This window comes from Nakaseomyces glabratus, chromosome L, assembly GCF_010111755.1.
Source record: "Nakaseomyces glabratus chromosome L, complete sequence".
NCBI lineage: Eukaryota > Fungi > Ascomycota > Saccharomycetes > Saccharomycetales > Saccharomycetaceae > Nakaseomyces > Nakaseomyces glabratus.
The window spans coordinates 1,303,920-1,321,414 of record NC_088962.1 but is presented as its reverse complement, the minus strand read 5'-3'; the positions used below and the strand labels follow the sequence as shown (position 1 = coordinate 1,321,414).

General features: G+C 39.7%; 8 protein-coding genes across 8 annotated transcripts; 4 read left to right on the top strand and 4 right to left on the bottom strand.

The window, feature by feature from the left end:
* Nucleotides 1–587: 587 nt before the first annotated feature.
* Nucleotides 588–4,058, top strand: RAX2 (Rax2p; the record flags this gene model as incomplete). The annotated part of the gene is made up of 1 exon (XM_449296.1): nt 588–4,058. One exon carries the CDS (start codon nt 588–590, stop codon nt 4,056–4,058), a length of 3,471 nt encoding a protein of 1,156 aa, XP_449296.1.
* A 795-nt stretch (nt 4,059–4,853) lies between these two features.
* Nucleotides 4,854–5,645, top strand: ISC10 (Isc10p; the record flags this gene model as incomplete). The annotated part of the gene is made up of 1 exon (XM_449295.1): nt 4,854–5,645. One exon carries the CDS (start codon nt 4,854–4,856, stop codon nt 5,643–5,645), a length of 792 nt encoding a protein of 263 aa, XP_449295.1.
* Nucleotides 5,646–5,905: 260 nt separating this feature from the next.
* Nucleotides 5,906–6,910, bottom strand: DMC1 (recombinase DMC1; the record flags this gene model as incomplete). The annotated part of the gene is made up of 1 exon (XM_449294.1): nt 5,906–6,910. The coding sequence occupies one exon, from the start codon at nt 6,908–6,910 to the stop codon at nt 5,906–5,908; it is 1,005 nt and encodes a 334-aa protein (XP_449294.1).
* Nucleotides 6,911–7,382: 472 nt separating this feature from the next.
* PDA1 (pyruvate dehydrogenase (acetyl-transferring) subunit E1 alpha) lies at nt 7,383–8,609 on the bottom strand (the record flags this gene model as incomplete). The annotated part of the gene is made up of 1 exon (XM_449293.1): nt 7,383–8,609. One exon carries the CDS (start codon nt 8,607–8,609, stop codon nt 7,383–7,385), a length of 1,227 nt encoding a protein of 408 aa, XP_449293.1.
* A 730-nt stretch (nt 8,610–9,339) lies between these two features.
* On the bottom strand, nt 9,340–10,092 carry BMH1 (14-3-3 family protein BMH1; the record flags this gene model as incomplete). Its single annotated transcript, XM_449292.1, has 1 exon — nt 9,340–10,092. One exon carries the CDS (start codon nt 10,090–10,092, stop codon nt 9,340–9,342), a length of 753 nt encoding a protein of 250 aa, XP_449292.1.
* Nucleotides 10,093–10,957: 865 nt separating this feature from the next.
* On the bottom strand, nt 10,958–14,335 carry ECM32 (RNA helicase; the record flags this gene model as incomplete). Its single annotated transcript, XM_449291.1, has 1 exon — nt 10,958–14,335. The coding sequence occupies one exon, from the start codon at nt 14,333–14,335 to the stop codon at nt 10,958–10,960; it is 3,378 nt and encodes a 1,125-aa protein (XP_449291.1).
* Nucleotides 14,336–15,057: 722 nt separating this feature from the next.
* On the top strand, nt 15,058–15,939 carry TMT1 (trans-aconitate 3-methyltransferase; the record flags this gene model as incomplete). The annotated part of the gene is made up of 1 exon (XM_449290.1): nt 15,058–15,939. The coding sequence occupies one exon, from the start codon at nt 15,058–15,060 to the stop codon at nt 15,937–15,939; it is 882 nt and encodes a 293-aa protein (XP_449290.1).
* Nucleotides 15,940–16,679: 740 nt separating this feature from the next.
* Nucleotides 16,680–17,408, top strand: GRX4 (monothiol glutaredoxin GRX4; the record flags this gene model as incomplete). The annotated part of the gene is made up of 1 exon (XM_449289.1): nt 16,680–17,408. The coding sequence occupies one exon, from the start codon at nt 16,680–16,682 to the stop codon at nt 17,406–17,408; it is 729 nt and encodes a 242-aa protein (XP_449289.1).
* Between the last annotated feature and the right edge of the window lie 87 nt (nt 17,409–17,495).

The window sequence follows — 17,495 nt, the reverse complement described above, 5'->3', positions numbered from 1 at the left end:
CTATCATTGCTATTGAGTTCTCACATGATAAGTCTTAAATTCTATTCGTATGGTATGATACACATTCTTTTATTTACCGTTTTCCTTTTTTGGTCATTTGATGACTTGCTCGAAAGCTGGAAAAAAGCGGAACACGAAAAATTAAGCAATTTAATGATGAGATAGAAGGTGGTTCAAGTTTTATAACCTGCAATCTTCCCGAAAGCTAATCTATTCAAACGCGTAAGTTATTGGTAGACATACATCATAAAACTATTAACCATTAAGAACAATTATAAAATCTAAAACTGCTATTTTTTGCTCTATTGTTAACCGGATTTTTAGACTCCATAATAGATCATAGCGGTTTAGGATTCACACATAGAAAGCTAGAATTCAATCTACAATAATATTTATCAAGCCAAAAGAAACTTGATTAAAACTCTAAAAGAGATATTGACCTAATATTACAGGACACTAAGCATACCTCATTTTCAGGAAAGACTTCCATGATTCTGCTATTCTTTTTTTATCTTATAGATATTATATCGGCAAGCCAGCTCTCGAATCTCCGAAGTTTACTAAATGCAGAAGAAATACATAGGCCTATGCTGAATTTCAGCTCGAGCCGAAATAATGAAATACAATTATTGGGGTCTATAGAAACTTTCAATTACTATAATTACCAAGGACAACAGAACTTTACTACTGCTTCTTCAAGTCAGAACGAATTAGAATTGATTTATTACTCAAATAATACATTATTACGTCTCGATGCTGTGCCGACAGATGTCGAAATGAGACATATAATCCCGTTTATGGATGATTGTTTTATTCTGAGTGGTATTGGGACCATCTCAGGCATAGAGCTTAGCCGACAGATTTTACTGAATTTAACACAATTGTCATACCAGCCAATTTTTGAAAAAGAACTTGGAATGGTTAAGAGTATATTTGTTGACAATGAAGTGGTTTATTTCGGAGGAGACATAACTTACAATAATAACGGTGTTAGCGGACGCAGTGTTGTGCAATGGAATTCAACTACTAATAGCAGTAGTCTTCTTCCCTTTGGAGGTTTTGGGTCCAATTCTACGGTAAATTCTATCATTCGCTTGGAGAATAACAACTTACTTTTTACAGGACAATTCGCTAAGTTGGAAAATAATAGCTTTGTTTCTAAAACGAATAGAACTAGAAACTTCTCAATAAGTATGGAAGATAGTGAAGTTGGCCAACAAATTTCATTAAGGCAAGCGACTTGGAATGCCAACAGTAACTTGGATGTTGATGCCTTTATATGTCCAAATTCTGATCAGCAGGCCTGGTATTCCGAAGGATCATATGGTGTTATAACTTGTAATTTTCCAAATACATTAACACTGTCCAAAATTAGAATATATAATACACCAATTACTGACAATCAAATATCACTCTTCAGATTGATCGCGATACCTGGCAATGGTATATTAAATTTAACATATTTGGACCCAATATCGCATGATATAAAACATTGTACTGAAAACTGTCCATTATTCACCAGAGAAACACTTCTTAATGCTATGGGGAATGTAACACAAGAATCAGACGTAATACGATTCATTAATAATAATAGTACTAACATCAAATGGAATGAGTATTATCAGGAATTTGCATTTGTGAATCAACTCCCTATTACATCACTGCAGTTTGTAGCATCTAATTCATACTACCAGAATGTCGGTCTTTCAGGGTTTCAGATATATCAGGATTCCTTTCCAATTTTTCCGAATAACTCCTTCAATGAGCCCAATTGTCCCAGCTCCAATGATATAGCTTCGTATGTGAAACTTTCAGGCAATGGTTGGTTTACTGTAGCTAATGATAATAGTTATCTTGCTAACAGTTACATCCCCAATCAGGGAACAAAACCTAGCATAACCTATTTTGTTGGAATTAATGTTCCAGGTGAATATGTTTTGAATCTCGTAACACCGGGTTGCGATAAAGATAACACGTGCTCGACAAGAGGAATTGTTAATGTAACAACTTTTGATAATTCTAATGGTAATATATTAGGGTCAGCCCTTATATACCAGAATAACAATAATCTAAAATATGATCAGATATTTGCCGGGGTTTTAAATAACAGTATCTCAGTACAAGTGGAATATTACTCAGGAATTAATACCAATACCGGTACTGCCACAGTAGTAGTTGGTGTTGTTGATGTTGTGAGAGTTTCAATATCTAGCGAATTTATTAGCGATCAGATCGACGGTGATCGATCGTTACATCTAAACGGAATATTTGAATACTCTCCTTCCAATTTTACCTTTGATAATGGATATTTAACCGGTAAGATCGATTATACTATTCTGGATGACTTTGGCGTATCAAATTTTAATAAAGGGGCATCTATATTTGCAGTCGATCAAAATCAAAATTTATACCTAGGTAGCACTAACGGTAGTGTTTATGAGCTCAATAGTCTTAATGGAAGCTCTGTGCCATCTACAGAAAACAACCTAAGTGGTCTAATAAATGGAATGTATAGTGTGGAAGAAGGATTAGTAATTTTCGGTTCGATTGCTCATAGAGGCCGGGAATATGGGGCTGTCATCTTGAATAAGAGCATTACCCCCCTGGACATAGTTGCCAATGATTCCATACAGGCATCGTTTAATTCAACCCTGTTTGGTAGCAATTTACTTGTATTCGATAACTCAACTATATTTAATATGACATCCTTTATGGTCTTTGAAAATACTAGTTATCGAAATTTAGACCTCAGGAACGCCGGTAAAAACTCTAATGACGATATGCTGTTAGTAGGAAATATTGTGAATAAGGGATCTGCTATTGGAAATGAATCCCTATTGATTTCATCTAATGGAACATACAGTCCCTTTAGTCTATCTGACAATGATACTATCGAAGGAGCAATTTATCTCAATGATACAAAAGCTTTGTACTCATTATCATCCGGTAATGTTAATTATTTTCAACTTTCTGATAAGCAACGATTGCCATGGACTTGGCAAAGCACTGTTGTGCCAGTATTTTATTCCAATGGTCAGCAACTGCTTGGTGCTATACAAGAAAATTCAAATAAAAGTCAAATTGTTCTGATAGATTTATTTTCATCTCAGGTAATAAATGATACTGGAAATTTAACTATGCATAAAATAAATGCCATAGTTAACTTTGCAAGCAATGCCACTGCTTTGGTTGGTGGTGATTTCTCACTCTCTAATCCAGCTTGTGTGGGACTCTGTTTATATAACTACAACAATTCAAACTGGTCATCCTTCCTGAACAACTCCATAACAGGTAATATAAGTCAGATTAAGTTTAATGATACACAAATGTTACTAAGTGGGAAATTAGAAGTCAATAAAACAGCTGACATCAATCTTCTATCGATTAATTTGACATCCAATAAGCAAGATATATTGCTGTATAATAACTCTGTTGTGCTTGATGATTTTATTCTAGTAAGGAACCTAGTAGTAGGATGGAATTCCACCGACATATTCATTAGGAATGTGACACAATGGAGCAACTTGAACATATTTGATGATGGAACAAATGCTACAATTAACAGAATAGAAAATTTTGGAGCTGATTCTAACCCTGCCTTAATCATATATGGTCAGTTTGATAGTATGAAATATGGGACGATTAATGCTGTTATATACGATTTCAATTCGTGGTATCCATATTTTGAGGTGGATGTAGTTAGTCAAACTGCAACTCCTTTGTTCTTTGCGGACCGTGACCAATCAAGTTATGGTAATACTAGACACGTTGTCCCGGACCATATAATAGTAAGCTCGTCACATAGTAGTTCAGCACCGTCATCCTCATCTTCACACAAGACAAATGAGAAACCTTATAAAATCCGTAGAGGTTTTGTAGTCCTCATTGGTCTAGCCCTCGCACTGGCCACATTAATTGTTCTAGGAATAACGGGTGTTGTAATTGCTTTGCTTTTCAACCCTTCTGTCAATGGAGACTATGATATTATTAAAACTAATGATTCTGATAATTTTGCTGGCAGTAATATCACGCCTGAGAAGTTGATTAGAGTATTGTAATATATTATGCAATTGATTTTCTAAGCGCTGTTTTTAACACTAGAGATCTTGCAGAAAACCGAGGATACAATTACTAAGCATTTATTTGGATTATTTTGTATATATTCCTGCACATGAATGAAATGATTTTACATCAGGATGGAACTGAATTTAATCAATACCAATATTTCCATTACAATGATTCACTGCAAGTCATAATTACTTACCTCAGCAAGCATGTGTAATATTCTGATTTATTTAAGCCAATTAAATAGTAAACTGATGATATGCATTTCTTATTGGGTTTTTTCATTCCCTATTATAGTTTAAAGAAACTTATTATAAAGATTTTAAAACAATGTGTTCAATCTTGTATTTCATATAATATAATCATAACAAGAAACTTTAAAATATAATGAAGCCAACAGTTCTTAATGGTAAGAAAATTAAAGGTTACTGCGCAGATTTAATCTATACATTTACTTTCTTTTGCCAGTAGCGCTGGCAGTTGCTTCTCCATTTTTCATGTTGTTATCTCCCAATTCGATTAAATTAGCGGCAGAGCTTTTTCAGTCACAAAAGAGAAAACTCAAATCAATTTTTGAAGTATTGCAAAATCATTACTGGTTCCATTCTAATACAGATATTTAATGAACTACACAATCTTAACACTTATAATTAGCATGCATTAATGATATCATTAGGTATTCACTTGTATTTATTAGTACTTACCATAAGATTTCAAAGATACTATTCATTTCTTGATCACTCAAGAGCAGCGTTAATATAGGAAAACTAGAATAATAATTGGACAATATGATGGCGATCGTTGATGAAAACTATAAAAATAACAGACAGGAAGAAGCACTACAATTCATAGGATATATATCATTTGATAAAATTAACCAAATGAATAATAGGATGCTAAAAAATATTGATCAAAATATTAATACCTCTATAGAGTTGGTAGAGAACGTTAAGGATAGGTTTTCTAAAGACGACCCCTCTGTTAACTATAAGAGAGGAGAAATAACCTCAAATTATGACTCCCAAAAGTATAACGCTCAGTCGCCATCCATTTCCAAAACGTTAAATTATTTTCAATCCCATGAAAAGAATGTTATTATGGTTGATGACCAGCCTTTAATACTAACCAACACTAACCACTTCTCTCCCGACTATCCTCCATTTTACCGCACTTATAAATATGACCATCGTCTAAATGAATTGGGCGCCAATGATGTTGTAAGCGCTATGGTTCAAAATGAAATAAACGATAACAATGATTACTTTAACTGTGAATTGGAGTACGTAGAAAAAAAAACAAAATTTCTTCATTGGTATGATTATGTATTGTATCATTTATTTAGTATTGATCGTCTAGGCTATTTTAAGCTTGAAATATGGCGGCAAAAATATCAACATTCACCTTGGAAATCACAGATTAACGATAGATTATTCAATGCGGACACCAATTCAATAAACGAATCTATGGGTGATGAAGATTATGATCCTGAATCTTTGATAAACACAAGATCAACCAACAAATGGTCAAATTCCAAAAGAAGTGGATTTACATCTTTGAGATCATTTTTTGGAATGGTTTAAGTAGGCTTTAAAGTATATAATGTTCTTATCGCAAATCTCAAAAAATTTCTGTTTATTATAAATAACAATATTAAACAAATCAGAATATTGAAGATTTTCTTGTCCAATTGTAATATCCATTTATGCACTATTTTAATACAGTGGAAACATCAATTTGAATACCAAAATCTCTAGCAAATTAAAAAAATATAGTAGCTACTATGTTAAAATATGAAAAGTCAAGTTAATACGAAGTACCCTTTATGAGGGAGCTAGGCATTTCACTCACTGGAATCTGCTATACCACCTTCACCAATCACATAAACACATTCACGTTCAGGCATGTCCGGAGAGTCTTGTAACTTTGCTACTCGTTCGTCACCTCTACCTTTTCTTAATAGAATACGAGTAGCAGAGGCATGGGCTAATACATGACCGCCGACAGGTTTTCTTCCGTCTGCTGAAGCAAACAGAGCAGATGCACCTGGATCTGATTGTACTTGATTTGTCATAAATACAGCTAGATTAAATTCTTCTGCTAACCGATTTAACTTGAATAGATGCTGATTTAATTTTTGCTGGCGCTCGTTAAGTTCTCCACGTCCACAATAATCAACGCGAAAGTTTGCCATAATTGAATCAACAATTATGAGCGTATATGAACCAGAGCTCAACTCCTCTCCCAATTGCTCGACCAGTTCCATTTGATGCTCGCTATTTAGTGCTCTTGCATAGGTAATATTTTCAAGACAGCTATCAGGGTCAAGATCGTACCTTTCTGCTATTTGTTTAATTCTTTCCGGTCTGAAAGTTCCTTCAGTATCGATGAATGCAACTTTACCTTCACCACCTCCCATAGATTTGGGCAACTGTGCTGTCACACATAGTGTATGTGACATCTGTGTCTTCCCGCATCGAAACTCTCCAAAAACTTCAGTGATGCTCATAGTCATAATTCCACCACCCAATACACTGTCTAATTGCTTAGATCCTGTAGATATGGAGATAACTTTTTGTCTAAGATCCATTTGCACTGTAGCTGGTACAAACCCAACTTTAACGAGCTTGTTGGCGGCTTCTTTGATCTTTTCAACCTTCACCTCACTGAGTCCCTTGATTTTCACCAGATTCCTCCTTGTAGTGGACTGAACAGTATTAACTGTGTATATCCCACTTCCTTTCAACTTCTGTATATCAGATGCATTGATTCCATAGTTCTGCAGCTCATCAATGGCTATAATTGAGCAGTCGAGAGCCTCACTGGTAGTAGTGACTGTAGCTGACATATCGTTCTGTTTATAGTAGATAGTCTTAAAAGATACATTTTATTACATAACAGAGGTAGAAAGGAAAGAACATGGTCCTGATGCACTCTGCCAGCCTTTTTATACTACTTTTTCCAAGGCGGTTAAAATTCATTATATACGACTACAGTAAATTGCATTGCATGTTAGTCAGTTAAGCACAGCCGGTATTATAATTACAATTGTTACATCAAGATAAACTGATATTTAGTAATTCATAAGCGCTCCCTATGCCATGTAGCAGTTATGAGTTTAGAGGTGACGCTGAGGTGAAAAAAATAGTGATAATAAGTTATTATATATGATTAAAGAATAGGAATATAAGATACGTACCAATAATTATGAGAGAAACAAGAGAACAGAGGTGTGTCAGTATATTTTCATTTTGTACACAATTTATCAATTGTGCAGGACCATAGCTCTATTGTTCTTCAATGCAGTTCTCTTTCATTTTTTAGTCTCTAACCAAGAAATCGTTCTTGGTGAAGTCCCAAGTGTCTTCTGGGATTCTACCTCTTAGAGTTGGTGTTTCAGTGCCCTTAACGTAGACATCTTCGAACAAGATAGATAGCTTGGCCTCTGGTGGGGCGGACTTGTCTGCGAGTTCAACTTGTTCGTCGACGTATTTTCTGGCAGCCTTGTCATAGGCCTTAACTTCTTCCTCAGTGGCGATGCCAAGCTCTAGCAAGTGCATCTTTAGACCAGCAATAGGGTCGTTCTTGGATCTCATGTGTTGGATTTCATCTCTGGTTCTGTAAGTGGTACCTGGGTCAGACATGGAGTGACCACCGTATCTGTATGTTTCGTACTCTAGAACCAATGGACCTTTGCCGGACAAACACCATTCCTTGGCAAACTTGGAAGCTTGGTAGACAGCCAGGATGTCCATACCGTTGACTTTCAAACCTGGGATGTACTGACCACGCTTGAAGTACTCGGTCATAGCGGAGGATCTAGCAGCTGCAGTACCCATACCGTACTTGTTGTTTTCACAGCAGAAGACCACAGGCAAGTTCCACAGCTTAGCCATGTTGAAGGACTCGAACACCTGACCTTGGTTGGAGGCACCGTCACCGTAAAGTGTGAAAGAGCAAGCGTCCTCGTTCTTGTACTGGTGAGCGAAGGCTAGACCGGCGCCGACTGGCACCTGGGCACCGACGATACCGTTACCACCGTAGAACCCTGGTGCGAACAAGTGCATGGAACCACCTTTACCGAAAGATACACCAGATCTCTTACCCATCAATTCAGCTAGGACAGCCTGCACGGAGGCTCCCCTCATGTAAGTGAAACCGTGGCATCTGTAAGAAGTAATAACGGAGTCGCGCTTGGTGATAGCGTTCTCGATACCAACAGCAATGGCTTCCTGACCGACGGACAAGTGACAGAAACCTCTGATTTTTTTAGCCTTGTACAACGCATCACAGGCCATCTCCATTCTTCTGATAATGACCATGTCCTTGAACATCTGCAACAGAGAGCCCTTAGTGGCTGAGTAGTTCAAGCTAGGTGGCTCCAGCATGTATCCTTCGAAGGAGGTCTCTGGCAAACTGATCTCAACGTTCTCGTTCTCATCTGGAACCGGCTGCGACTTCTCCTTCGCGGTAGCCATGGTACGCCCGATACCGACAACCGACCTGGCACTCAAAGCCAATGGCCTCTTGCTCGCAATTGATAGCATATTGATATATGTGTGTGCTGTTCTTGGCCTTATCTTCAGCTAACCAGCGCTGCAAGAAGTGCTCCATTGGGCTCCTTTTATCCTGATAAAACTTCAAAATGTTTGGAGGGGGGACCCCTCCTTCGTTGAAGCGAAAAGGGTAAACTACGGCGTATGATGTGACATGCTACTGGATCAAAGTATAAGCCCAACGGGGTTAACGTCAATACAAATGCGAGTACAATGCGAGTACAATACGGTCGATTGATTGCTTTATGTATCTATTTCTATATGCTATCCCTGCAGTTGTATAAGCTACTGGCTTAGATGCTGGGAGATTAAATAGCGGTTAGAAAAAAAAAAAATAGAAGCTAATAGAAAAGTATAGTATATTTTTTGGGTTGGGATTTGGGATATGGGCAGTGGTAAGTGTTGGATAGTGGGGGATAATAAACAAGAGGTAAATGAAACTATCCTGGATACTCGACCACAAAAATAGAAAAAAAAAAATTACAGGGATTAGAAAAATAGGATAATGATAAAAAGAGTTTCAGTTATGATGGGTTGTGGAATAGATGCTTATATGACAGTTGTTATAATTAAAGAACCTATTGAGCGGTCCCCATTATTATCACAAAAGGCAAAAAGATCTAGAAAACAGAAAACATAAAAAATAGAAAATAAAAAGAAAATAACGCCGGTGCATTGGTTGTGATTACCAGTTTTATCAGCAGGGGGTGGCTAGAATTCATCATTTTGGTGGTTCGTCATTTTGTTCATCTTGAGCTTCAGACATGTCGGAAGTCCACAAGGTCAAGTTATCTCTTAGCAATTGCATGATTAGAGTACTGTCCTTGTAGGATTCCTCGGACAATGTATCCAGCTCGGCGATGGCGTCGTCGAAAGCTTGCTTAGCCAAGTGGCAAGCCTTGTCTGGGGAGTTTTGGATCTCGTAGTAGAACACGGAGAAGTTCAGAGCCAGACCCAATCTGATAGGATGTGTTGGTGGCAGCTCTGTGGTGGCGATCTCTGAGGCGGTCTTGTAAGCCTCTAGGGAGGCCTCGGTGGCCTTGTCCCTCACATCACCACTGGAGAACTCAGCCAAGTAACGGTGGTAGTCACCCTTCATCTTGTAGTAGAAAACCTTGGACTCGCCGCTGGTGGCGGATGGGATCAGGTGGGAGTCTAGCACAGACAGTATGTCGTCAGAGATCTTCGTCAGCTCGGTCTCGATCTTGCCACGGTACGTGCGGATCAACTCAACCTGGTGCTCAGCCTTCTCTTTGCTCTCCTCCTTCTGCTCGATCGAGGAGATAATCCTCCAGGACGCTCTGCGCGCACCAATAACATTCTTATAAGCAACCGACAGCAGGTTACGCTCCTCAACACTCAACTCCTGACCACTCGAGGCCACCTCCTTCATAGACTCAACCATCTCCTCGTACCTCTCGGCCTGCTCAGCCAGCTTGGCCAAATACACACTATCCTCACGACTTGGCGACATTATGCTCTCTCTATCTCGCTTCTATATCTCTGTTCAATTGCACAGCGCTAGTCTTTTTGGGGGGATTGATTTCGCGACTTCCCAATCCCTTCCCGCTTTATATATTGAGGAAAATTTGTCTCACACTGTAAAGGAAAAGGAAAACCAAATTTCAGCACACAGAGAAGTGGCACACAGAGAAGTGGCACACGCACACAGCGGAGTGAAGCACAGAAGCACACGCAGGTGGTCGGTGGGGGGGGGGCAGGGAGGCGAGTCTCATTTACATTCCCTCTTAGAAAGTGCCGCACCAGCTCTATTTCCCCCCAAAAAGGGCGTTATGCTATGGCGGGGCGGGTGCTGCGGTGTTTTCTGAGTGGATGTCAGAGTGCATTTGTATGTGGTGTGTGGGTGGTGATGTAACACACTCATCTACAAGCCCTCGGTGCGGTTGTACGGTACGATTATATCTGTATACCTGTGTACGAGGGCACTTTGGAAGAGAGAGAGTGTGTCTGTGTCACTGCGTGTGGGTATTGGGCGTGGGCATGTGATGTGTCGCGTTGTACTTGGGCGTTCTTGGCTGGGATCTGCAGGTCTCTGTGCGTCTGATTGGCTGCGCGGGGTCGGAGGTGGGGAGTGTGAATTACCCGGCTTACATTTTCACCTGGGGTGCGTGTAATCGTGGGATTCCTGATTCAGGAGAGAATGCGGGAAAACTGGAATCCAGAATTTGTGGGGAGGGGCCAGGGGAAGCAAGACTGGACTCCGGAGATGTTTGGGTTTTTATATTAGACGCCTTACCACAATGTAAGCTAATATACGTATATATACAACTACATGCAATGCACATTTGTACTGGCACATTTGTACTGGCACATTTGTACTAGTATTCTGATAAACTGGTGTGGATCATCTTGTTCTTGGACAAGTAGTCTATGTACTTCTTCCAGATGCTGTCGCTGCGGGAGAGGACGCTCGAGCAGCCCACGATCACCAGCGAGTTCTTGGCCCTGGTCAGTGCGACGTTCAAACGGCGCTGGTCTTTCAAGAACCCAATGGTGTTGCTCTCGTTGTTTCTCACACACGAAAACACAATAACACTCTTCTCGTGGCCTTGGAAAGCGTCCACCGTGGACACTTGCAGCCCGTTCACTATGCAGATGGTGTTGTTGCTGCCCATGCTTTGCTCGTTGACACTGAAGAGATCCTTCTCCTCGCTCTGCTTCTCGATGACCAGCCCGCGCGGGTTGATCAGCTCGTCCGCTTGCACCATAGTCGCAAGCTGCTCACGCTGCCCGGCATACGGCGTGATGATACCGATGTCCTCCAACGGCACGCCTTTCTCGATCACCAACATGTGCACGACTTCCAGGATCATACGGCACTCGGCCCGGTTGTAGTAACTCACTGTGGTCACATCACGGCGCCTGACACGGTGCAGTTGCTCGCGGTTCTGCGCAGTGGCGCGGTAGTCGTAGAAGTACACCGGGTGCGCCACTTTGTCCAGCTGCTTCTGCTCAGCGGTAACACCGTCCTGCAGCTCGTTCTTGTAGATCATGGTCCGCGGGAACTCACTGATCGTGGGGTGCATTCTGTACTGCGTGTTCAACATATGCGGGTTCTGGTACGTACCGTTCTGCAGAATACGCTCAAACAGAGACAAACTCAACTGCGGAATGTCACTGAAACTGCTCAATTGCTTGTCATCACCAACAAACACGAACGTCTTGATACCAGGCAGCGACAGCGGGATCAGTGTAGACACCTCCGATGACTGCGTCGACTCATCCATGATAACAACAGGTATCTCCTTGATCACCTTCAGCTCCGTAGAACCCGCAGCCACATTGGTAGAAAATATGATCGTACACTGATTGATATACTTGTTAACAATGCCTTCTTTGTCCCTGAAGTACCGCATCAACGCGTTCTTGCTAAAGGATTTCGTCTGGCCCATGGCTAGCTTTCTAGCGGTGTCCCGAGATTCTTCGTTCAGATTCTCACGCACAATGTTATGTAGACATATCTTCCCCAAGGGGTGGTCCATACCATACTCTTTCTCTTTGGTTCGAGATACTATTCTTAATATCTTAATATCAGGCCTCTTCTCTATAAATTTCTCAGCAATGTTGTCTATTGCGATATTAGAAGCCGCCACACATAAAATGGGGAAAGAGTTGAAATGCTCCCTCATTTGCAGAATGATCTCTTCAATGGTGGCTGTTTTACCAGTACCAGGCGGACCTTGCAATATAGTGACTTTGTTGTTCAGAACATTTTGAATAGCCCTCTTTTGTGAGTCGTTAAATCTATCATTCGTAAATTTCATTCTATTGTTGAATTCCAATTTCTTGATGTCCTTTTGACCAAGAAGCATATCAATAAATGTCGGGTTATCAATTCTACTCATGGCAAACAACACCCTCTTAGCAGAAGCCGATAATGGCAAAAACTTGAATTTCTCAGATGATTGCTTCACTGGTAGTGGCTTGTCATTCCACCCAAACAGCTCGATCAGCAAAACCATTTGGTTTCTTTGCATATCAGTTTCTTTTATGAAGGCATACCATAATTCTGTTTCATTCAAATTCGAAAATATAATGGGTGAGTTGTTCTTAAAGGGCATCTTTTTTAGTTTGATGTCTACAGGGGTCATTAGCTTTTCGATCTCCTCGTTATTCTTCATGTTGATAGTTATCAGGAAAACATTGTCGACAGAGTTAGCTGGCCATTTGATGTTAAAATTGAAAACAAAATCGTTCTCCAGCTTCTGCTCTTGAAAAATCGCATTTGAAAATTCTCTACAATATTCCTTCAAATCATTAAATCTTAATTTTGGTTGGAATTTCTTGTATTCTTTATGAACCACACCTTCTTCCATCTCAATCTCTTTATCTCCCTTATTTCTAGCCGCCGTATCGGCTATAGGCTTATCATCATTTTTTATTTTGTTGCTACTTCCACTTTCGTTATTCTTCTTCAAATTGGTTTTACTTGTTTGCTTTTTGTCGCGAACGCTGTCGTCATTGGTTTTCTTTTCATTTTTATTGTTCTTCTTTTGAGGTTGTTCCTTGCGTTCCTTGCCATTCTTCGATTTAGTTGCCTCTTTAATCTGTCCATTACTGTTCTTGCTACCACTACCATACTTGGATTTTGATGCTTGGCGGTTTTCGTTACTTTTATCGCTGTCCTTGCCATTAAATTTCGCTACGGAGTTGGACTTTCCATCTCTTTTCGACTTTAACCCTTCTGTGTTGGTTGCAGTTATGCCTGCTTTCTTGTTTTTAGCGGACTTGTCATTCACCTTACTCTTTTCAGAAGAACCTTTGCTTCGTGATTGTGATTTTTTTTCACCATTTTCTTTGGATTTCATCTTCTTTGGATCCTTCATTGTCCTGCTATCCCCTCTTCCAACAGCTTTGCTTCCTGAGTTTGTTACATTTTTTGTTGAACTCGATTTTCCTGGTTTGGAATGTTTCACTGAATTTGATATATTAGATTTTGTGGATTTTGCAGCATGTTTAGACTTATCTGGTGCTCTTGAACCAATAGACGGCCCACTTGGCGCACTAACTCCTCTAAATGAGCCCAATGTGATATCATTAGAACTTGTAATTTTTGTATTTGCCAGTCTATTGGTGTTACTCACTAGGTTAATCTTTTCCATAACAGTAAGTTTCTTTTCCTCACCACCAGGTGTGGATGCCCTACTCCTCATAGGTTTCCCTTTACCTTTGCTCCGTCTTCCCAACTTTCTCTTAAACTTGCCCTTCCTCTTTGGTGTTTTTGAAGGTTCCTTAATACCCAACAATGTATAAAGAAACCTACCAGAGCTCTCTGAGACGTACTTTTGGGCTTCTTGAGACTTTATAGTAGAGAGACACTTATCACATAGCACTGTATTGGGATTCAAAGCATTCAAATTAGATTCATTACCACACTTATCACAGCAACAGTCTCGTACCTTCAAATACCTGTCCCAGAACTTAAGAATTGTACCATTGGACAGCGAATATAATGTGCTCGGTCTTTCAGATTCAGTGTACTCTTTCTTGAAGCATGAGTTACACAGCAGTCTCATATCATCACCTTCAAACCTAATAATCTGTAACATATGAATGTTGGTATCATCACAATCCTCACATGCGACCTCGGAGTTGCCATCGGCATCGCTAAGGACAGTCTTGTGCCTCGTAGTTGACAAATGCTTCGTAATACCTTCCGCATCGCCCTCGAGGGAACATGTCTTGCACGCAAACATAACTGCTGTACTTTTAAAAACTCTATCTTGATGCAAAACTACTCGAGCACTATCAATGGAAAGCTCACTTTGTGATAGTCCCAGCACTACCACCGACCAATCTTTCAACTATATGCATATTTGAAATATTTTTTTTTCACCTGTAGCAAAGTGATTTACGGTTTGCACGCAATCTCGAGTAAAAAATAAGGTCCTGCGCACATTGTCTGGAGAAATGGATCTTGAGACATAGCACCATGCATGAACAGCAAACAATGGAGCCATGCATATCTAATCTTGATATTGAGGTCGATAGTTATCACAGACTTGTTGTGTCATCTAGTTCTAGTTTATTTGAGAAAACGTACTGAAATCGGCTGATATTGAGACAATTGAACGTGTTCCAGAATTTAAGGTACATTAGTTTACCGATTCCTGCTGAACTAGTGGGATATACAATAATAGTAAAGTAACAATTTCAGTTGTATCAATCTATCTTGTAACAGTCAGTCCTTCTGTCCAGCGATGTTATTTACAAAATGAGAATAAAAGTATACGCAATCCATTGAATATTGAGCCATATTGTCTTGGGTTATCTCCCAAAACGTTCATTAAGGGTTGGACTAAGGGCCCCTAAGTGCCAAATTTGACACAACTAATACATTTCTCACCATTGAGCATTTTTATATCGGTTATTCCAAGAATATAGGCCATTTGAATTACCTAATCCAAACAATAAAGACATGTCAGCATTTTCTGATACAGATTTTGACTCTAACAGGTATTCCAAGTCGAGACCTTCCTATCCGCAGAGTTTCTACGAGGCACTCAGCAGATATCACAAGGGGAATAGAAATATCTTGATTGATGTGGGATGTGGACCTGGTACAGCCACTTTCCAACTCCAGGAGTATCTCCCATTTGACCAGTATGTGGGTTGTGACATGTCGCAACCGATGATTGACACTGCGAATGGTAGAGCTCAGTCTCAGAACCTCAAAAACATTCACTTTCACCAGGGACCATACCAGGACTTGTCGTTTTTGAAACAGATAGGCGATGGGAAATGTGATATGGCTACATGTGTGGAAGCGGTCCACTGGTTTGATCTCAAGGAGTTCCAACAAGTAGTACACGATTCTCTAAATGAGAATGGCACATTAGCCATCTGGGGCTATATCGACGCAGTTCTAGTCGACTACCCGGAATTTGACCAGTATTTCCAGGACCTTACCTATGGTGACTCCAAGATGGGTCCTTATTGGGATCAACCAGGGAAGACCATCTTAAGAAACAAGTACGAGGCAGTACAGATTGACACGGGCTTGTTCAAAGACGTTGAGCGCCATGTCTTGACACCTACCGACATTAGGAAACCAGGTTTTGAAATTAGCAAAGAATACTTACCAATATGTACGACAATGCCCTTATCTGGACTTATGGACTACATCAGAACCTGGAGCGGTTACCACAATTGGAAACATGACCCAGCTAATGCCGATAAAATGGACCTAGTTGAAGAGACTCTTCAACACATCATAGATTCAGATAACGACATAGACTCGGAATCCAAGTTGGTAAAAGTAGCATGGAGCTCTTTCTATATCTTCGCAAGGAAAATTTGAGTGTCCTCAGCATTTCCATATCTAAATAAGTGCAACATGTAGATCACCTGCACATATATCTATATATTCTAACCAGCAAGTAATGCTTCCATATTGTTTCAAGCACATGGTATACACAACCAATTGCACCCCCCCAGGTCCCCCAACTTTACAGAATAGCAAGAGTGTTCGATGCCAACTACACCCACAAAGGCGAACTCTCATAGAAGCTTAAAGTAACAAAACCAAAAAAAAGGTGTCAAAATAGAGGAAAATCCAACGAAATGTAGAAACTCAGAAGTGTAGAAACTCAGAGTTGTAGCTTTACCATTGTATCAAGAACTTACACAACACCCATTGTGTCTTTATCTTAACGCACCCACTCTCATCTGCGCACCTCGATGACCATCTCCTAACTCCATTTGCCTCTTTATGGGTGTCTGTTAAGTGAAAAAAATCCAACTGAAAAATGCTCGAAGATACAGCACAGTAATGTGCAAATAAAAGTGGATGACTACTAATTTGATTATTAATAGTCATATTGGTGGATTGTTGTAGTGAGGAGGAGGGGTATATTATAGATGGATAAACTGGGAGGGGTGTGGGGAGTATGTGCATTGTATCACACCCTTGAGTTTAACTTGTTTGTATATATTTAGGTGGCATTAGTACTACTAATGTCTCATTTCTTGTGTGTAAGACTATAACTTTACAGAAGACTACGTGTATAAATTGTAGTTACAAAACAAGAGAGAGAGAGTATGTCTGTTGTTGATATAGATAATGTGGAGCAGTTTCTGGATTTGGCCAGGACGAAAGCTGGTAATAAGCTAGTGGTGTTGTTTTTTTACATGCCTTGGATGAAGTCATGTAGAGTCTTGAAGGAAGTGGTGCTGGCGTTGAGCAGATCAGTAGGTAAGAAACATTCCACATTTTTACAGATTAATATAGAAGGTAATAGAGACATTGTGTCTCTTCTGGGTATCACACAGGTTCCAGCTTTCTTCCTGGTGAGAAAAGGTGTTGTGATAAAAGCACTAAGCGGTGTTGATCCCAGAGAGTTTTTAGCAGCATACCATGAATGTGTAGATAATTCCAACTGCTATGACCATGACCTTGACGAAGACTCCCAAGATATCAAATCGGATGATACATTACAGGAGCCCGAAGATTTCTACTCTGAAGATACCGAAAGTTTAGATAAACTGGTAAACGCTGCACCAGTGATGGTGTTCATAAAAGGAAGCCCCTCTGATCCAAAATGTGGTTTCTCTAGACAAATGGTAAATATACTGAGATCCCACCAGATACGGTTTGGTTTTTTTGATATACTAAAGGATAAGATTACAAGACAACAGCTAAAGGATTACTCAGACTGGCCCACATTCCCACAATTATATATTAATGGCGAATTTGAGGGAGGCCTGGATATAGTAAAGGAATCGTTATTGGAAGACCCCGATTTCTTTAACAAGAAGTTATCACTGTAAGGCGATCATATCCATAATGCAATGCTTAATTTTATCTGTATAAATTTCTATATATATGCTAAAGGAAATAAAAAAAAAACAATTTTG